Source organism: Stegostoma tigrinum, chromosome X, assembly GCF_030684315.1.
Source record: "Stegostoma tigrinum isolate sSteTig4 chromosome X, sSteTig4.hap1, whole genome shotgun sequence".
Lineage (NCBI taxonomy): Eukaryota > Metazoa > Chordata > Chondrichthyes > Orectolobiformes > Stegostomatidae > Stegostoma > Stegostoma tigrinum.
This window is the reverse complement of record NC_081404.1, coordinates 16229179-16251720: the sequence shown is the minus strand read 5'-3', so window position 1 is coordinate 16251720 and position 22542 is coordinate 16229179. Positions and strand designations below refer to the sequence as shown.

The window sequence follows — 22542 nt, the reverse complement described above, 5'->3', positions numbered from 1 at the left end:
GCCTGCAGTCAGGATTTTCCTCAAAAGAAAGTGTAGGTTCCAAACTGTTTTCTTTGTGGAAAAAGGATTGAAGTTCTCCTAAAATACATAGTGGGGTGAGAAAGCATATCACCTCCAAAGTGATTCATTTGCACATTATCATTAAAAAAAACTTATAAATAAGTCATCACAGGCCTGTGAACTCATGAAAACAGAATGAACAAAGCATGCACACAATGAAAGACGCAATTTTTAATGTTTTTTAAATGATTTGCTGAACATTGCTTTGGTGCAAAATGTAGCCATGGTCCTCAAAGGGTTAAAATATAACCATAAATAACTGTGATTTAATTCTGCAGGTATGTAACAGAATTTGTAAACCTAGGCAATGTTTCAGCTCTTCGCACTTTCAGAGTATTGAGAGCTTTGAAAACTATTTCTGTTATCCCAGGTAAGAAGTCTGTGATCGGTGTTAGGTGTTGAGTAGGCCCTGTGTACCTCTAGTTGTTTTGTGTCTTGTCATTGTGTTTGTGTGTGACCTCCCTCATTGCAGATATGTGACAGAGTTTGTGGACCTTGGCAATGTGTCAGCATTGAGAACATTCAGAGTTCTCCGAGCTTTGAAAACTATCTCAGTCATTCCAGGTGAGAGCCCGTTTAAACACGAAGGCTGACTTTTCTTGTTTGCAGTACAAAAATCTTTCAGCATATTGATATTGCATGAGAAACTCATCAGCTCACTTGCTTTGCACTGCGTTGTGTTAAGATGTTTGCATTCTGACCAATGCTTTGAATTCAGTCAATTGGTAGACATTGTTTGATTTCACTGGAGATGTGCATGAATGGCTCATTAGAAAAGATCTGAGCTATTCCCAAAAATGTAAGTGTTACATTTGGCTTGAATACTTTGGGCTGAGAATGGGGAGAATAAAACAACTAGGCCTCAAGCATCCTGATCACTATCCAGTGGACTCATACCCTTGCTGTTTAGGCAAGTTTAGAATTTGGCTCCTTCCATCCAACATAGCTCCTTTTCATGCTGATTTGAGGTTTGTAGTATGGGTTTACATATGAAAAAATAGTCAGTTGAGCATGGTGCCATGGGGTACGTGGTGCTCAAGGGAAATGTATCCCAACATTGATTCAGTGCCTTGGGGGAGGAGGGGAGGACATAAAGAAAAACACAGCTGCTTGAAATAAAGATTTGCTGCTGTAAAGAGCCAGCTGTTTGAATGTCACTGTGTTCTCATTTTCTTTCTTTGTGTGTTTTCCTGGATCATGGACTCTGGTGAAAGTTTTGACAGTTGACTGTTATGCATCTCCTTCACAGCTACTTTCACCGGTGTGCTGGGCAATCTGCTGAAAGTATGCTCTGAGGTAGAAAACCTGCTGAGGAGGTTGTTATCTTTCAGTCAAACAGCCCTCCTGTTTCTTCACCCAGGCTGCACCTTTGAATAGAGGGTAGAACGTTGCAGGACATTGAAATTGCACGGTCATCTGAGGATGGGATTCTAGCCCATATCTTAGTTATAGCACTAAGAATTTGAGCTTAGGAGACTATAATAATTATGTTGTTGCTCACTCTCCACATAAATTAAAACACCTTGCATCTATGTATGATCAGAGGTGGCACTTGCACAGTTGATTTAAGGCTTGCAGTGCAATAAGCAGCCTTCTATCAGCACTGAAAATTAAAATGTTGCTGGTGAAGACTAACCTTTCCTAGGATTTCCTTGCACTGTGAGTGCTTTCTTGATAGTTCCTTCTCAACATTAGCCTGATGATCACTAACTGATAAGTTCCTGTATTGCCAATGATGATGGATTCTCAAATATATCTTAAACAAGTCTGCACGTGATACCGTTCTTGTTTTCTTATGAAACTACATTCACCTGCCTGGCAGATAATGATTTTCAATATTAATGCTTCTATTTTTAAATCTGGTAAGATAACTCAAACTTACTTTGACTTTTACCTGCATTTTTGATTATTGTTGACCCAAAACGTTTTGATATGAATTAGTATTTCACATTTTCATGTAATTATATTATTGATTCAGCCTTGGCATTTAAGAGATGCACATGTGATGTTAATCTAACCTGCTTGTGTCATTCCCCATCAATTTGTACTTTTGCTCCCTTATTTCAAGGATTCTTTGCACTTTGCTCAACTCTATTCTGCCTCTGCCACACTTGGGTTATATTTTTCTGCAATTTGCCAATGGGAATAATGATCGAATCGTACAGAAAGTGATCTCAATTTGATATTATTTTTAACACTGAGCTTTTGTGACAGAAGTATTGACCTTTTGGTGATTGCATTATTGACAAACCCTCTCTCAGTCATGGCTATTAGGAATTTTATGGACGCAAAGCTTTTTTTTAAATGAAAATTTGACAATTGAACCAGCAAACTCCTATATTCATGGAACTATGGGTGGAATCCTCTTCAGGAGATGTTGAGCTTGGATGGGGAGAGGCAGTGAGATGGATACCTGGTTCAGTGGATGCTGACCATCCCCAAATCACATCACCTTCCTGCCTTCATTAGAAGTAGGTTTTGGGCAGGTCAGCCTTTATCAAAGACATTTAGTGCCTGATCAAGGGACTATAGCCACCCTCTGTCGTGATTGTAATGAGGTCAGCCAGGTGGACCTCATAGAATATGAGTTCTCTGATTGGGGCTGTTAATTTGCCCCAATCAGGGAGCCCTGGCTGACAGAAAAGAATAGGCGTGTCAGAGGTTCTGTTCACTCAGTGAGCTGGCTCCAAGGGAGCTGGATCAGTGTCAAGGTCTGTCCATGTGTAAATAAAGGGATGACCTGGTGATGGGATACTGGCCTCTGTGGAGTTATATCAGTGGCGACAAGAGTGCGTTAATGATGTAGCCATGCAAAAGCACCTACTAACTGAAATCCAACTTGACTTCAAACAGGCACTCTAACTGGCTTTATCATTGGAAAATGCATCAAGTGGAACATATGAGTTACAGGGTTTCCAATGGAAGTGAGTACGCTTGCCATTCCAAATGAGCTTGGGGAACACCACTGGACTGAAAGCCTCACTCAGGACATATCCTGAGTAGAGGGACTTTAGGTCAGTCCACAGCAAAACCCCAAAACAAAGCCAACCTTTGGCCAAGCAGTTCAAACTTTCTTCAGGATCAGGGCCTGGTATGTGGACAAAACAATCCCACGAGACCTATATTGGGTAAGTGGACTCTCATGCATCCAGGAGAGTGCACACCCTGGAATGTCCGCCTGCATCTGATTTGGAACAGTTGAATTGCTTAGCAACATCCAAATCAGAATGAATTAGAATAAATGGCTAAATGGTCACAGATATTGGACCATCGTTTGCCAGCAGGGAATTTGAGTATTTCCTAAAGTTTAACGGCATTCGACATATTAGGGCAGCTCCATACCACCCATCATCAATGGCCTTGTAGAAAGAGCAGTCAAAACTTTGAAGGCAGGCTTAGAGAAACAGCCTACAGCTTCACTAGATACCAGACTGTCCTGGTTCCCAATTGTTTATAGGACCACTCCTTGTACAACTACAGGGATAGCTCCAGCAGAGTTGTGAATGGGAAAGGACTCCGCACCAGGTTAAATTTGATTTTCCCAGACCTGGGGGAGATGGTGAAACGGCATCAGGAACCTCGATGCTGAACAAAAGACTATACTATGCGAGAGAGGCAGTTTATGTATGGAGACAAAATTCGGTGTAGGAACCACATGAATAGCCCTGCATGGGTACCAGGCATGGTTGATATGAGGTTGGGTCCAGTGATGTATAATGTTCAGGTGGGTACAACAGTCCTGAACAAGCCTGTGGACCATATGAAAGCTGCAAACTTGCAAATGGTGAGGGAGTAACACATGCCCAGCTCCTTGACAGCCTTTCTGCCCGTTTTGGAACCCGTGAGCTTACCCTCTCCATCAAGCATGAAGATAATTCGGAATCCGAGATGGACATGGTGGATGTTGTCACCTCGATGCCTTTTCTGCCTGAAGAAGAGACTGAATTTCTTTCAAGACATTCCAGGCGCAAGAGGCGAGCTACTGTGCATTACCTCCCCCCCCCACCCCCAATCAGATGCAGAGTTGGAGGAACCTGACCCGCTGCTAAAATACCCCGGGATGAGCTACACCAGCACATGAGCTTCTCCCTGTTCTCTGCAGTCAAAGCCCATAAGAAAGTCAGTTCATCTTTCCTTCAGCAATTTTTGTAAGATGGACTCCTACTTGATAAGTGAACCAGTGACCTGATGTCTCTTGCAAACTAGTTGAAACATCCAGAGGAAGATAACTATAAAGCAATGTTTGACCAGTGTAAGAATCATAATCTGAGCAACTTTTAGCAGAGTTTTTATTTGTTGAGTTTTGATCCGCAGAGTGATTTGCTTTTTTTAAAATTTGACAAAAAAAGATTATGCAAAAAAAGTGAAGAAAGAGAGATTGCTTATAGATGTTGCTTATGGAGATGCCTACAAGTAGATGGCTTTGGAGAGAGGTTTTTTGTCCAGAGATTGAAAGTTGAATATTAGATTATTTGAGAAGGTGTTTTTATGTTTTGTTCAGCTAAGTGTTTGATTTCTTTTTAATATTTATATGCTTACATACTTTTCCTACTTTTTGGATGCTTAATATAAATCTGTCAGTAAGGAAAGGTCATTTATTTTTATGTAAGGTGCTGTTGCGAGTTTCTTTTTAGGCTTCAGGTTGCTGAGGCCATACAAGAGACACTGAGTGTAATGACTTGTGATTACAGAAGTGATTACACAGCAGGATCAGTCAGATAGGTAGTTGACTACTCAGAAAGGTAATAAGGTAACGCAGAAGTCTCCTGAGGCTATCCCACTCTCAAATGAATAGAAGTGGCAATCAGATTTTGGTCACTAAGACTGAATCTTACGTTAAACTGAGTTTGTTAAGGTTTAAAAGAGTAATCGCCATAGGATACTCTCCTGTCAGGGGCACAGATGGGGAGATTCTGCAGCAGTCAGCAAGAATCTTGGATAGTATGTTGCATTCCTGGTGGCAGGGTTAAGGATATCTCAAAATGTTTGAAGCTTATTATCACAGGGGGGAGTGAGAAGACAGAAGTTAGTGTACATATCACTAGGAATGACATAGTTAGGGAAGGGTTAAGGCTTTGCAGAGAGAATTTAAGAGATTAGATAGAAAGTTAAAAAAAGGCATCAAAAGTAGCATTCTATTAGAGGGAGTGAATAAAAGGATAGGGGAGATAAATCAATGGCTAAAGAGGTGGTGCGATGTGTAAGGGTTCAGTTTCTTGCATCACTGGGATCTGTTCTGGGATAGAAAAGACCTTTTCATGAAGTTTGGTTTCACCAGTACTGGAAAGACACTAATATCCAGGCGGGGAGATTTACTAATTCTATTTCAGGAGCCTGTAAACTTTTAGAGATGGGGTGGGGCTTTCCTAAGTAACAGTGAAAATAAAAAAAAAAGATGAGGATGGTTATGAAACAGAAAAGAACAAGTTAATTAGAAAAGACAGACAAGAGCAAGTCAGAGAACATTGTAACTCTGAAGATTTAAAATGCATTTATTCCATTGCAAGAGGCTTCATAGGTAAAGCTGATGAACTCAGGGCACGTAGGATAACATGGGACTGGGACTTTATAGCTATTACAGAGACTTGGCTGAGGGAAAGATAAGACTGGCAGCTCAATGTTCCGAGTTGTAGATGTTATAGGAAGGATAGAAAGAGAGGAAGGGGAGTGGCAGTTTTGATTAAGGAAAACATTACTACTGTAATTGAAGAGGATATTTTTGAGAATCATTTAGTGAAAATGTATAGGTTGAAATTAAAAACAAGAAAGGGATGACCACCTTGATAGGATTGTGCCCCCCAATAGTCAGAGGGTAATTGAGAAGCAAATACGTAGAGAGATCTCAAATACATGTCAGAATAATAAGGTTGTAACGGTGGGGGATTTTAATTTTCCAAACATTGACTAGGACTTCCATAGTGTTAAAGGTTTGGATGGTGAAGAATTTGTTAGAGGTGTTTACGATAATGTTGTATTATGTAAATGTTCCTACTGGAGAAGGAGCAAAACTTGAATCTCTGTGGGAAATATGGCAGGCCAAGTGACTAAAGTATTTGTAGGGGAACACTTCAGGATGAGTGATCCTAATTTATTAGTTTTAAAGTAATTATGGAAAAGGATAAGTCTTCCATAAAAGTTAAAGTTCTTAGTTGGAGTAAGGCAAATTTTGAGGGTACAAAACAAGAACTTTCAAACGCTGATTGGAGTAGACTGTTTGCAGGTAAAGGGATGACTGACAACAGGAGGCTTTCAAAAGCGTGATAATGAGAGTTCAAAGGCATTATGTTCCTGTCGGAGTGAAAGGCAAGGCTGGTAAGATCAGGAACAATGGATATATAAAAATATTGAGTTTCCGTACAAGAATAAAAAAGAGTCATATATTAGACATCAACAGTGGGGATCAACTGAATCTCATAAAGAGTATAAAGGGTGTAGGGGCATTCTTAAGAAGGAAATTAGGAAGGCAAAGAGGGGATATGAGATAGCCTTGGCAGACAAGGTTAAGGATAGTCCAGAAAGATTCTACAAATACAGTAAAAGCAAGAGAGCAACTAGAGAGAGAGTAGGGCCCCTTAAAGATTAGCGGGGTCATCTTTGTGTTGAACATTAGGAGATGGGAGAGAGATTAAATGAATATTTTGTGTTTGTTTTTACTGTTGAAAAGAATTGGAGGCTATAGAACTCAAGAAAATAAATATTGATGTTTTGAAAACGGTTCACAATACAGAAAAGGAAATGCTGGAGGTCCTGATCAAGTGTATGCCAGGATGTTGTGGGAATTTAGGGAGGAAATTGCAGGGCCCCTAGCGGAATAGTTGTATCATCAACAAGCATGGGTGAAGTACTGGAGGACTGGAGGGTGGCTAATTTTGTGTCATTTAAGAAAGGCTGCAAGGTAAAGCCTAGAAACTATAGCCAGACAGTCTGACATCAGTGGTGGGTATGTTGTTGGAGATGATTCTGAAAGATAGGATTTACATGCATTTGGAGAGGCAAGGATTGATAGGCATAGGTTTGAGATCTAAAAATAGACTAGAAAGGGTCATACTTTTTTTACTGGAGTGTAGGAGGTTGAGGAGTGACTTTATAGAGGTTTATTAAATCATGAGGAGCACAAATAAGGTGAATAACAAGGGTCTTTTCCCTAGGGTGGGGTAGTTCAAAATTAGGGGGCTTATTTTTAAGGTGAGATTTAAAAAGGATGTGAGACAAGTTTTTTACGCAGAATGGTTTGCGTGTGGAATGAACTGTCGGAGAAAGTGGTGGATGCAGGTACAGTTACAACAATTAAAAGACATTTAGATAATACATGAATAAAAAATGTTTTGAGGGGTATTGGTCACGTGCAGGCAGGTGGGACTAGTTTAGTTTGGGAAAATGGTCAGCATGGTCTGGTGAGACCAAAGGATCTGTTTCCATGCTGTATGACTTATGATACGTGAATAGAAACACTGAACCGCCTGCCAGTTTACCTCTGTCCATAATCCATTTCCCCTTTCTGTGTCAGTAAGGAGGAGTTTATAAGAGAATTAGAGTTTTACTTTGTAGTATTAGATACCAACAGTTAATAATTGTTCACCTGTAACTAGAGTCTAATTACTTGTAATAAATAATTGTTCTTGGTCGGTACTGAAACCTAGTCTATGCTTTCCATGAACCATAAAAGTCGGGTAAACTGGGGTACTTTGTGCATTCATTTTAAGGCATAGCAATGTTTATAGAGGGATGCTTGACAGTTCTGGTGTCACCATGTTGTCCCAACCAGAAAGTTGGATAGTAGTGTATTTTTTATTTGCCAGTTAATGTTAGGTCTGTCTGTCTAAAACTCCACAAATGGTAAACAGTTTGGAGCACTGGGGAAAAAATGAAAGAATGTGAGATAATAGGAACTCAAAAAGTTGGAGCAAGCAGCAGGCAGGGTCATTAGAATAAAACTTCTCTCTGGCAAAGAAGGACAAAGGATAATTGCTGGAAAAGGATGATGGATTGACTTTGAACACAACATGTTCAAATGTTCAGCTGAGAACTTGCAAGAAATTCTGTGCACACTTGAACCATCAAAGAAAAATCAATGTTTCTGAAATAAAATGACAGTGTGAAATAAAATGGAGTCTTTTGAACTTAAAAAAAGAACTTATTAAAAAGCTATCAGATGGGAAAGGCATAAGACTATAACAGGGGAAATGATCAAAAATCATAGGAATATATTGCCAAAAGTGGGGTTGGGGGGTGGAAATCAATGACCTGTTCCACCTTTGGGCTAGTCTATTATCAATTTTATAAAGGTTATCATATTGTTGCTGCTATATTGGACTAGTTACAGAGTGGACTTCCCTCCAACATAATTACACAATGTTTAGTACCATTCTCAACTCAGATACTGAAGTAGTCAATATACAAATGTGTCAAGGTTTGAGGATGAAAAGGCGCAAGTAACACTCATGTCACACAAATGCCAAGCAATGACCATCACAAAAACAGAGAATACACCCAATGCTCCTTGATATTCAATAGCAACAGCATCACTGAAACATCCACTATCAACATTATGGGGTTACCATTGACCAGAAACTCAACTGGACTAGCCTTATAAATGCAGTGGCGACAAGAGCAGGTCACAGTCTAAGAATCCTGCAGTGGGTAACATCCCTTCTGACTCCCCAAAGCCTGACCACCATTGCCAAGACATAAGTCAGAAGTGTGATGGAATTTTCCCCACTTGCTTAGTTGGATGCAGCTATAATATTGTTTGACAGCATCCGGGACAAAGCAGCCACTTGATTGGCACCACATTTTACCACCTTCAACATTTATTCCCTCCACTACCAATGTTCAGTAGCAGGAGTGTGCACCATCTACAAGATACACTGCAGCAACTCACCAAGGCTTCTTGTACAGCACCTTCCAAACCCATGACCCTTCTATCTAGAAGGACAAGGGCAGCAAATACATGGAATTATCACCACCTTCAAGTCCCCCTCCAAGCCATTCACCATCCTGACTTGGAAATATATTGCCATTCCTTCACTGTCACTGGGTCAAAATCCTGAAAGACCTTCTTAGTGACACTGTGGGGATCCCTGTGTATCACGGACTACAGTGATTCAAGAAGGTGGCTCATCACCACCTTCTTGAGGAAAATTAGAGATGAGCAATAAAATGCTAGCCTTTTCATTTATGCTCACATCCACAAAGACTTTTTAGATGTGATTGATTTCAAAAAGAACCATCAGTCATCACCTTTGCCACTGATATTAGAAACAGGTAGTGTTTACACACTAGTTAGTCTTTATTTATAAGCAATCTATCTCAAAATCTAATGATTGGGTGTCAGTGAAACTTGGTGCACAGATTGGGTATGGCCCAAGGCAAAGTAAAATTGTTTTTGACGAAAACACAAATCCAAATCAAGATCCAGATCCTGGATTTTTTTTTAAAGAACCTGTTGACATTGGGTGATAGGATGAATTGATTTTGTTTTTAGATAATGTTGATTGTCTCAGCTGAGGCAATGCAATTTGTCAAAATGTGAGCAGAGGTTTCAGAGCAGGTTGATGGATATAGGTTAACCTGAAGCTTCTGCAATGGGAAGGAAGCTCTTGCTAAAGAAACTTGTTTTTCTGCTTTGAATTTACAAGGCCACAATCAGGCATGTAAAAGCCACCAAAAAGAGCCGCATAATCGTAATAATGTTGAGTTAATATAGCATGGTATGGATTGATAACATAATGTGGCAGAGGTATGTGCTCCTCTTCGTACTGTTCCTTTTATTTGCTTTTTTTCAAAAGCTTGTGGATGGTACACTACGAACTTACAAAGAACAAGAGAAATTTTGAGGAGCACCGATAAGATAGGGAAAGTAGTGACATAGAGTTTGAAGGTTAGTCACGAGGCAGCTGTCACTTTTCAGCTGTCATGCCATTTTGTTTCTATCCTGTTCAGAAATGTGCCAGGCAGTGCTACCTTCTGTCTAACTGCTTGGTCAATCAATTAGGTTTTGAAAGTTCGCTTAAGAGTGCTAAGGACAAATCTGGCACCTGCAGGAAGTTCTGTGAAGTTTCCAGGGCCATGTCTTAAATACAGTGCAGAAACTGATGTTTTCCTTCTCCTGTGTTTCTTTCTCATGCCTTACCAAATATTTGTTGCCTCTATTCATTTCTGGTCAGACCTCCCAATTTTGTCAAAACTCCCTGGGAGGCACACTGGAAGTCAACCCTGACTATTCCCAGAGTCACCACAAAAGTGAGATTTTAAAATAATTAAACAAGTCTGCTAAACTAGAAAAGCAGGTCAACATTCTTCACTATATCTGCTGAGTTGCTTCTTGCTGATCAGAAGGTTTGCTTCTTAGCCTTTCTATTTTGACTGCTTCCAATGGTTTGCAAGAGGCACAGAGTGACTGTTTCACTTGTAAAAGGTCTCTTATTTTCATTTAAAAGTCACAGTTTGCAGTAACTCTGAAGGAAAGGTGAACTGGTTTTCTTCAGGCTTAAAGTGGATTTTGACTGCAGAGAACAGAAAGATAGCTCCTGAGCTAGTGTAGAGATTCAAATCACTTCTCTGAATCTTGTTTCCAGCTCCAAATCCTTCATAAGGGAACGCACTGGCTGAGTGGTATTATTGCTGGGCTATACTCAGCTAATGTTCTGGGGACCTAGGTTCGAATCCTACCACAGTACAGCATGGAATTTAAATTCAATTTTAAAAATTCAGAATTAAGATTGTAATGTCGCTTACCAGAAAAACCGTTCTGGTTCAATAATGTCCTTTAGGGAAGGAAACTTCCTCAGCTGGGCTGGCCTACATGTAACTCCAGACTACACAGCAATTTGGTTGACTCTTAAACTGCCCTCTGGGAAATTAGGGATGGGCAATAAATGCTGGCCTAGCCAGTGATGCCTTCATCCCTTGAATGAATAAAATTTAAAACTATTACCTGAGAACCAATCATACAGTTGTTGGCAGGCAAGAGGGCTTTGTTATCAATAACTGGTTACAACTCCATGGACGAATCAACACCTTGTTGCCAACCACTGTTGCATCTAACCTAGCCCCTCAGGTTCAGTTTGACTGCAACCCAAACTATGATTGTTTTGTATCCAAGCAGCTGTGTAAACAGTGCTTGCCATGAGTATCAGGTTACTTCTTTTCAAAACGTGCAGCAATCCTTTAAAACTGTAGTTTAAAAAAAGGTACATCTCCTTTCAGCCGACGGTTTCAAAAAGCACAAACATAAAATACACTGCCTTTACAAATGCAAGAGGTGTTAGGGGACTCTCCCCATTGAAAGTTAGTGTAGTGAGACCACAATTTAAGTGTTTGTTTGTAACACTTCAGGCTTGGCAAGGGTTTTTGAGATGCAGTGGTATAGTCTCTATCTTTGAACCAAGCAATCTGGCTTCAAGTCCCACCTGCTCCAATGGTGTGTTGTAACATCTCTAAATTAGTTGATTAGAAAATATTTAGACGTCAGGCTTTGAGCACGTCTTGTAGGAAGTGCTGTCTTTTGCTGAGATGTTAAGTAATTTATTAGTTGTGTTGATTTTGAGAAGATCCCATTGCACTGTATTAAAAAACAGGCAGTTCCCTTGGTGTCTTGGTCAACATTCCTCCCTCAGCTAACACAACTAGAAAACACTAGTTGATTCTTCACCTCTGTGCCATTTGTGAGATTTAGAAAATGCAGCAGCCATTTTGTACACAGTAAGTCACCCCACATACCAAGTTATAGAGTCATAGTGGTCGACAGCATGGAAACAGGCCCTTTGGCCCAAGCTGTCCATGCTGCCCAGTTTTTACAATTTAAACTAGTCCCATTTGCCTGTGTTTGATCCATATATGTCCATACCTATCCCATCCATGTATCTGTCTAAATGTTTCTTAAATCACAAAATTGTATTTACTCCCACCACTACCTCTGGCAGCCCGTTCTAGGCACCCACTACCCTCTGTATGAAATATTTGCCCCTCTGGACTCTCTTGTATCTCCCCGGTCTTACCATGGGGAGAAGCTGTTGGCTATCTACCTTATCTATACCTGTCATGATTTTATATACCTCTATAAGGTGACCCCTCAGTCTCCTATGCTGCAATGAAAAAAGTTCCAGCTGATCCAAACTCCCTTTATAACTTAAGCCTTCCACTCGAGGTAACATCCTAGTAAACCTTTTCTGCACTCTTTCTAGTTTTATAAAATCCTTTCTATTGTAGGATGACCAGAACAGCACACAGCACTCCAAATGTGGCCTCACCAAAATCTTGTACAGCTACAAAAAAGATGCCCCAACTCCTATATTCAATGCTTTGACTGATGAAAGTTGGCATGATGAAAGCCGCCTTCATCAGCCTGTCTACCTTTGACGCCCTTTTCAAGGAGCAATGAACCTGGATCTCTTTATCTCTCCAGGGCCCTACCAATGACTGTGTTAGTCCTGCACTGGTTTGCCTTGCCAAAGTGTAACACCTTGCATTTATCTAAATTAAACTCCATCTGCCATTCCTCAGTCCACTGGGCCAGTTGATTAACATCTGGCTGCATTCCCTGATAACCTCCTTCACTGTCCACTATACCACCAATCTTGGTGTCATCCGCAGATTCACTAACCGTACCTCCTAAATTCTCATCCAAATCATTTATTTAAATGATGAATAACAGTGGACCCAGCACCAATCCCTGTGGCACACTGCTGATCATAGACCCAGTTGTGGGGGGAGAGCTGGCATAGTGGACTGGACTCATAATCCAGAGCACCAGGCTAAATTTCTGGGCATGTAGGTTCAAATTCCACGCTGCCCCCCCACCCCAGTCAGATGTGGATTTGAATTTGCTAGTGTTCTGGAATTTAACAAACAAGGCTGGTTGGCTGCTTGAATTGTGCCCATTTTAACCACTGTCTATTGTCATTAAAAACCCATCTCATTCATTAATGTCCTTTAGGGAAGGAAATCTATCAACCTTACTGGTCTGGCCTACATGTGACTCCAGACCCACGGTAATGTGATCTTAAATTCCCTCTGGGCGCTTAGGGATGGGAAACAAATGGTGCCCACAACCCATGTGCAATGCTTTTTCTTAATACAGCCCTTTGCGATGGCTTGGAGGGATATAACAAGAGAGATGCTGTTTAATAACAGTGCATGCTTGGGCAGAGGTTTTCTCAAGCTATCTTCAGAATGTAATTTTGGACCTTGTCGGTGACTTTAAATGAATTTATTTTCCACCCACAAAGAGTCACATCTCAAATGACAATTTATAATTTGCCAAATCCCCATTTGCACTATGACTGGACTTTTTGATCTTTTGCCCAATCTCGACTATAATCGATATTCGTCTGCAAATTGCAACCAGTATATACATTAAATGCAGTGACCCTGTAAAGAGTCTGGTTCAGCAGTAGGTAGTGGCTTTAAACCAGCACTTGCATAGACTGATGCAAAGCGAGCAAACCCTATCGGAAGTGCTAGCTGTAGAAGTGAATATAGTCAGAACTCTCTTCTCCAATGTCCAAATGTTTGTTACATTTTCATACTTTATCGAGTTATCCATTACACCAATGTGCCATTTAGTAAAGTACAAAAGATTTATGAGGCAGTCTTAAAGAGGCTGTTTCTGGTGTAACCTGAAAGTATTAGGAGATGACAAAGTGTGGAGCTGGATGAACACAGCAGGCCAAGCAGCATCTCAGGAGCACAAAAGCTGACGTTTCTGGCCTAGACCCTTCATCACCTCTCTGATGGAGGGTCTAGGCCCGAAACATCAGCTTTTGTGCCCCTGAGATGCTGCTTGGCCTGCTGTGTTCATCCAGCTTCACACTTTGTTATCTTGGATTCTCCAGCATCTACAGTTCCCATTATCACAGTATTAGGAGATGCACTGCTTAAGACAACTTTGCGTGATTTGTTAAAATGTGCAGCATGGCACTGTCAGTAAATTATGCCATTACTTTGCATCAGTGTAAGCCAGATACAGCTTCGTGTCACTGCAGGAGATGCAGAGGTTGGAGTGGTGATAAAAAAAATTCTCCTGTTTGGAGCTAAGCTTTGGGATGGTGGGAAATCTACTCTCCCTACACATCTACCCCTATCCCAGCCCTGACCTATGCTCCTAAGATCAGGCCTCATTGCACATATGTGACTGGCTCATGTCAGGATTCCTACTGTCAGGCAGGGTCTTTCCAGAGTTTGCAACAGAACCTGAATGAGGTTGCACTGGTACAACAGTATAACACCAGAAGAGGCAATGAGGAACCTTTTAAGGTGCAGAATTGTCCTCCAAGTCAGAAGGAAGTCTCCTAATGTAGGCTTTGTCAAAGGCAGGCATCAGTTTGACGCCTGGAGTTAATAGCTCCTTCACAACAATTCAGAAAAGACAATATAACTTCCAATTTTGGCCCTGAACAGATTGTGAGGGTGAACCCCTTGAAGACTTGCAACTCTGTCTTGGTTAGATTTGACATGGAGCATAAATGAAGTGGTTTGTCAAACCTGACTTTATGAAAAACATGCTGTAGGGACCTAGTCTCCTTGGGCACCCTGATGAATTAATGGCTGGGAGCAGAGATCTTCACATGGCGCAAGGAACAAATGTGCAGATTGTGCCTGTTGACATGAAGATTCAACAAGTAGCTGTGTGACAGTATTAAGGAGGGGCTACCTTGTTTGGAAGCTTTAACTCAAAGTCAGCTTGTGGTGTAAATGCAGCATGTGCCTTGCACCACTGAATCATAGGCACAGACTGGTGTGAGCATCTGTTGCTGGTTCAATTGCTTCCACAATAATATACTTTCAATGAGATGGTTAATTGAGGTTAAATGAATAAATGTGGCTTCATTCATACTTGGTGCAAATTGACAAATTCAACTTCTGCAAACCAGATTGTAAAAAATGGCTGATTTATAACTGTTTCAATTGTTTTAATTCTCAATTTCCCCCTTGAGGAAGCTCAAAGGGCCAGAAGCTTCTACTTTTCTGGAGTGTTTTATGGTGTTCGCATTTCTCTAATTGTGACACCAGTGTTGTTACATGTAACCTGTACAAATTTTAAATATTCAGGAGTGCTATGTGGCAGAGGAAGATGGATTTTAACGCTGTGTCAAAACTATTCCTACAATTTGTGGATGTTTTGCTGTTGCTTTAGCTTCCACTTCTTTCTTTAAGTTGTGATGGAGTTGATTGATATAAAGTAGTGGAGTATTTTGAGAATTTTTGTTGCATATATCAAATTCTCAAAGACATGCCTTCAGTTAGGTTTAGGTCACATGTCCTCACTAAGGGGAGGCAATGACCCAGTGGCTTTCTCTGACAATTAATCTCGATCAGTAATGTTCTGGGGACCTGGGCTTGACAAATGGTGGAATTTGATTTCAATTGAAAATCTGAAATTAAGAGTCCAATGATGACCGTGAAACCAGTGTTGATCGTCTTCTGGTTCACTCATGTCCTTCAGGGAAGGAAATCTGCCATCACAGAGTCATACAGCATAGAAACAGACCCTTCACTCGAACTCATCCATGCCAATCAAGTTTCCCAAACTAAACTAGTCCCAGTTGCCTACATTTGGCCCATATCCTGCTAAACCTTTCCTATCCACATATCTATCCAAATGTCTTTTAAGTATTCTAACTGTGCCAGCATTTACCACTTCCTCTGGCAGTTCAATTCACATACAAACCACCCTCTGTGTGGTAAAAGTTACCCCTCAAATTCCCTTTAAACCTTTTTCCTCTCACCTTAAATATATGCCCTCTACTTTTGAACTCCCCTACCCTCGCAAGAAGACGTTTGTTATTCATCTTATCTATGCCCTTCATTATTTTGTAAACTTTTATAAGGCCACCTTCAACTTCTTACATTCCATTTGCAAAAATGCCCCAGCCTAACTGGCCTCTCCTTATAACTCAAACCCTCCAGTCCTGGGTAACATCCCAGTAAATCTTTTCTGAACCCTCTCCAATTTAATAATATCTTTCCTATAGCAGGGCAACCAGAACTGTACTACACACAGTACTACAAAAGTGGCCTCACCAACGTCCTGTACAACTGTGATAAGATATCCCAACTCCTACACTCAGTGGTCTGAGTAATAAAGGCAAGTGTGCCAAATGCCTTTCTTAGCTGTGCTGCAACTTTCAAAGAACTATGTACCTGAACTCCTAGGTCTTTCTGTTCGACAACATTCCCCAGAGCCCTACCATTAACTGTATAAGTCCTGCCCTTGTTTGTCTTACCAAAATACAATACTTCACATTTATCCAAATTAGACTCCATCTGCCAGCCCTCAGCCCATTGGCCCAATTGATAAAGATCCTCTTGTAATCTTAGATAACCTTCTTCACTGTCCACTACACCATCAATTTTGGTGTCATCTGCAGACTTACCAACTATACCTCCTATATTCTTATCTAAATCAAACAACAGTGGACCCAGCACCAATTCCTGCAGCACACCGCTGGTCACAGACCTCCAGTCCGAAAAACAGCCCTCCACCACCACCTTCTGACTCCCACCATTATGCCAATTTTGTATCCAGTTGGCAAGGTCTCCCTCAATTGCTTATGCTCTAACTTTGCTAACCAGTCTACCATGAAAAATCTTGTCAAAGGCTTCACTAATGTCCATGTAAACGACATCTACCACTCTTCTCTCATCTATCTTCATGGTCATGTCCTCAAAAAACTCAATCAAGTTTGTAAGACACAATTTCCCATGCACAAAGCCATGCAGACTATCCCTCATCAGGCCTCACCTCTCCAAATGCATGTAAATCCTGTCTCTCAGAATCCCCTCTAAAACTTACCCATCACTGATGTCAGACTCACTAGCCTATAGTTCCCAGGTTTCTCCTTACAACCTTTCTTAAATAAAGGCACAACATTAGCCACCCTCTGGTACTCTGGCACCACACCATGGCTGTTGATGATACAAATATCTCTGCCAGGGGCCTTGCAGTTTCTTCCCTTGCTTCCCATACCGTCCTGGGATACACCTGATCAGGTCCTGGAGATTTATTTACCTTTGGGTTTTTTAAGACCTCCAGCACTTGACGGCGAGCACGAGGGGGCATAGCTTTAAATTGAGGGGTGAAAGATATAGGACAGATGTCAGAGGTAGTTTCTTTACTCAGAGAGTAGTAAGGGAATGGAATGCTTTGCCTGCAATGGTAGTAGATTCGCCAACTTTAGGTACATTTAAGTCGTCATTGGACAAGCATATGGACGTACATGGAATAGTGTAGGTTAGATGGGCTTGAGATCGGTATGACAGGTCGGCACAACATCAAGGGCCGAAGGGCCTGTACTGTGCTGAAATGATCTATATATGTTCACTCCTCTTCTGTAATGTGGTCTGTTTTCAAGGCATCAGTATTTACTTCCCTAAGTTCCCTAGCATCCATGTCTTTCTCCACAATAAATACTGACGCAAAATATTAATTTAGTATCTCTCCAATCTCCTGTGGTTCCACACGTCGACAACTTTGTTGCCCTTTGAGGGGTACTATTCTCTTCCTAGTTGCTGTTTTGCTCATAATGTACTTGTAGAATTTCATTGGATTATCCTTAACCTTATCTGTCAGGGCTATTTCATATGTCCTTTTTGCCCTCCTGACTTCCCTCTTAAGAATGCCCCTCCTTCTCTAACAATCTTCAGGAGAGTTACTTGATCCCAGTTGTCTATATCTGACGTATGCCTCCTCCTCATTCTTGACCAGACTCTCAAAATCACTTTCATCTATTGTTGCCTACTCGTACCTGGTCTGACCTACATATGATACCAGACCCACAGCAATGCGGTTGATTCTTATTTGCCGTCTGGACAATTGGTGTTGGGCGAGAAGTGATGTCAACATCTTGTGAATGATTTAAAAAAATACATAGTTGTATCTGTTTAAAGTGACTGGATCCTCCATATGAGTGCAAAATCATACTTCGATAGGATGTACATAATTACGCTGCAGAGAATCTTCACTTATGTTGCTCCCAAACTTAAAGTGAGGTCTGACTTTCTACTTTTAGGATAACAGTTTTAATTGTGAGTCTGTAAAAACTGCATACCTTTGTTCCAAATAATCCTGTCAACAGTTCTAGTGGAGGTATCGAATCTGTTTACTGGGCCTGAGCTAATACACATTCCTACCGTATAGCATAACCAAGTATAATTTGATTTGATCCCTCCTAAAGAGTGGAGATAAGTTCAGTCCGAGCAAAAACAAGGTATATATGCCTTAGTGCTCATTACTGTTTGCTGGTATGCTTTCCATACTTATTTTTCAGGGACCTCTTATTGAATTTAGCTCATTCACCAGCAGCAGGCTTATATAGTAATTTGAACAAATAGTGCCGCTGATGACATTAACAGAATATTTAATCAGTACTAGGCTTTAAGACTGATTTTTTAAAAATACTCTGAATGAAATGGACTGAGCAGTTTCTGCTATGGAAGATTGTCACTCAAGAGTGTAAATATGGAAGGGGTTGTAAAGATCATGGCAAGCAGTAGCAGTGTCTGGTTAACTCATCCCCAAAGCTATTGAGGCTCAATGTGTCACACTCACATTTCACATTCTCTGGATTCAACACGTGCAGCTGAATGGAAATTTAAGCAAAATTACAAAACTATCAGCAATTCAAAATTAACTTCTCAAATAGGTCAGGCTTATGTACCAGATTCTGAGCTCTCTGCGTTTGGAGCATCTATCTGGTGAAAGCATTAATGGTCACACAGTAAATAAGATTTAGTGGGCCAGTAAATAATTCCATTAACCTTAACTCAGTTGCTCATTTCTGATGAGTTATCTGACTTTATTTAGTATCAGTGCCCCTGTACTAGGGAAGAGAACAATTACCAGGCAAAGTTTTCACTGCCCAGTGGCTGCTAAAGGAAAATTGCCTGTGAGGAGCCGTCAGGTGAGGATCGAACTTGGCTTTTCTGTGGTATGTCTGTGGTCGAAGGGCCTGCTGCCACTCACTGCCAAGACTCAGGTGAAGAATGTCTGCTTTGGTGAAGTACTGGAGAACTGCCTTCATTAGCGTGAAGGAACTTTTTGTTTTGAACTAGAGGTAAAGTTCAGTTTTTATGTTGTTACTGTGGGTGAATTCAAAGTTGAGCAGAATTTGGATTTGGGATAATAAGAAAGCTTGCAGGAGTGATTACTATGATGGTAATGAGAAAGACAATAATGATAAAAACTTTGCAATGGATAAAGGGGGTTTTGAGATGAGAGGGTAAATGCCTATCAAACTGTTAGCAACTGGCTACTCAAATCACAAAGTCAATGCAGCACAGGAAGGAAGGCTATTTGGCCCATCAGGTTCATGCTGGACTACTGTGCCAGTCCTGTAGTCAAAGGGATGATGACAAAAGCCCATGTTATGTTGCTCCAAGTATCTTGTCCACATTGCACTGGAACAACTTGATCAACACATAGATTCTGAAAAGTCGGTAAATAGTTGAAATACAAACCCTGTTCACCATTTAGTGTGAAACATGGAACTCACTCAACAAGATTGAACAATGTGGGTGAATTAAAGTCAGTCTGAAATTACATAATTAATCATTTCAGTTCAGCTTCCATATTTTGAATTATTGCATTAACCATCTTGAAAGTACATTAACCTTCGGTGTGTCATAACTTGTTTGAATTGTTCATTTGAGTTTTCAGTTATCTGATGTGGCAAACAGGTATTTTGGAACCACTGGATTGTAGTATGGGAAGGATATTGTAGCTGTACAATGGAAGTTCAAAGTGGAAACAGTAGAATTTATTCCATGTATACCAATGGATGAGTGCTACCTGATAAGATATGCAAGTTCACATTTTCTAGATTAACTTTTATTTTGTTTCTCAGTGAGATCTGTTAGTGCATGGGTATAGAAAATGTTATGATTTCAGTTACCTTATTTTAGTATCAAACATTTCAGGCCCAGTCCATCACGATTTGGTGTAAAACAAAGCTGTTTCTTCAACAGTCTATTTCACCTCACACTTTGAAACTCATATTCCAGTAATGTGCATTTCCTCATGTCCCAAACTAGCCAGCATATCTTTTCTGAGCAAATTACAGTGAAATCTATTGCTCATAGGATAGCTAGTCCCAGGATTGCTGACTATTTTCTCTGCTGTTAGCCATTAATATTGTTGCAATTGTGCCTGGTAAGTCAACTAACAATAACCAGTTGTTAGTGACCATTAAAAATTGTCTCCACCACAAACTTTTTCAACAGACCTTTTGGTTTTGAGCTCAAGCATTGTTATTAAATCCATCAACATGGTTTGCATTCAACATTGCTTGCTTTCCTGCATGAACTTCTTTCGGAATGTGGTTTCTGTTCTTTTTGTGAGATGAGTGTTCACCCAGAATACGGTTATAACAGTGTGTGTTTATTTCTGCAGGCCTGAAGACCATTGTGGGTGCTCTAATCCAGTCTGTGAAGAAGCTGTCTGATGTAATGATTTTGACTGTATTCTGCCTGAGTGTCTTTGCCCTTATTGGACTCCAGTTGTTTATGGGCAATTTGAGGCACAAGTGTGTCATTTGGCCACCCAATCCAGTGTATCTAAATGCCATGGATGAAAATGGAACAAAGATTTTTGATTTTAATGACTACATTATGAACAACAGTAAGCATTGAATAATCCATATTTCTGGCTTATGTGAAGGAAAACAATGTTTTCCAGTTCTTTAGTGGTTTGATGTCATAAATTATTGCTTCTTATGTAAGAAGGAAATTATTGGCAAAGTAATGGCATGATCATTTGGTATGTCAATGTGCAGTACGTTCCATTGAGTTGACCTTTGTGTCTTGATTTCTCCCATTGAGAATCTTGATTTTAGATAGTGCTGTATTCCTCCTTTTTAAAAACAGAGAAGACACTAGACCCAACAAGACTGTCATAAGCTTCATTTGCCCATCTTTTCATTGAATTCTTCAACTCTGGAAACCATTTGATTGTCTTTTGAGCATTGTTCTTGTTTTTCACCCTCTGCCTTGATGCCCCTTCTTGCTACCATATTTTACAGCTCTGTTGTTCTTTCGCTTGGTAAGTCATATGCAAATTTCCTCCTTCCTCATTTGTATCAGCAGGTGCTTGAATCCTATGCGCAACAGTGAACGATTTAGTAGATGGATATGTCAATAACAGTATGATAAAGTGTTTGTGTGAAATTCTTTTATCCACTAAAAGCCACAAACCTGAAGGACTCATCCAGACACTAGAAAGAGAACTAGAAAAAAGCAGTTGAATTAGCAGGCAGGCAAGACATTTGTAACCATATCATGTCTTGAAATTAAGGAATTCACTTATATAAGAAGCTAACCTGTCATTTTTGGCTCTAAATGAAGTTTCAAAATATTCATTAGTGATTTGTAGATCATTTGGGAGGAGTTCAGGATGAGTTTATATTTTCCCTGATGACCAGGGAGTCCAGAACTAGAGGTCACAGTCTAAGGATACATGGTAGACTATTTAGGACTGCCATGTGGAGAAACTTCTTCACCCAGAGCGTGGGAATCCTGTGGAATTCTCTGCCACAGAAAGTGGTTGAAGCCAAAACCATGAATGTTTTCAAGAAGGAGTTCATTATAGTTCTTGTGAAGTTGTATGAAGTTTTCTGAAACTTCAGATAAATAATATGAATCCACCATATTTGTGACCTCCTGAAAAAATTCAACCATGCACAACTGTTTTCTCCCAAATACATGATCACCATTTCAAATTGCAGATTCCAGTATCTTTCAGATACTAGATATCAAACTAATGGGATCAAAGGTATGGGGAGAAAGTGTGACCAGAATACTGAGTTGGATGATCAGCCATGATGATATTGAATGGCGGAGCAGGCCTGAAGGGTCGATTGGTTGCCTCCTACTCCTTTTATCTGTATCCAGAATGTAGGAGTGTGGCCAACTGCTGGTCTGCATGCTTTGTGTAGCTGCAAAGCTCCTTGTGTCTGAAATGAGCCACTGATCATGGGTTCAGGGTAAGCTAGCTGACCCAAGAAATTAGACTGTTTTGTGAGGAACGTGCATTGACTTGTGTTGCCCTGATTTGATCTACATGATGACAATACCTCAGTCCTTTCAGGGTTGGGGGAATGAATGAAACAGTTTGATTATGCCATGCTTTGTTTTAACATCAGGAAAAGGAAAGGAAAACTAAAAAATAAATTGAAGGCAGGCACTTAACATTTAATATCAGTCAGCAAAACGGTAATAACGAAAGTAATGACACTGAAGATTGGCAAATTTCCAGAATGTGATGAGTTTTGACCAAAGCTTAATAAAACAAATAAGTAAGGAAATTGTAGTTGCCTTAGTCATAATCTTCCAAAAGACCCTTGATTCAGGAATTGTTCCTTGACGTGGGAAATTGTCATTGTCACTCCATGGTTTCAGTAGGGGTAGGAACGAGTACACTGCAAGTTATAAACCCATTAGTTTGATATCTAGTATCTGAAAGATACTGGAATCTGAAATTTGAAATGG

The 22542-nt window shown here is 40.4% G+C and overlaps 1 protein-coding gene across 10 annotated transcripts in view; it reads left to right on the top strand.

Moving 5' to 3' along the window:
• Positions 1-22542, top strand: part of LOC125448188 (sodium channel protein type 8 subunit alpha-like) — a 326376-nt gene that overhangs the window by 174539 nt on the left and 129295 nt on the right. For 7 of the 10 annotated variants that reach the window (XM_059643402.1, XM_059643399.1, XM_059643398.1 and 4 more), the window contains 2 exons: positions 533-624; positions 20450-20677. In XM_059643402.1, the coding sequence (XP_059499385.1) occupies positions 533-624; positions 20450-20677 (320 nt within the window). Of the gene's footprint in view, positions 1-338; positions 431-532; positions 625-20449; positions 20678-22542 lie in introns of all 10 variants that reach the window. The other 3 variants (XM_059643404.1, XM_059643401.1, XM_059643397.1) reach the window with 1 other exon arrangement.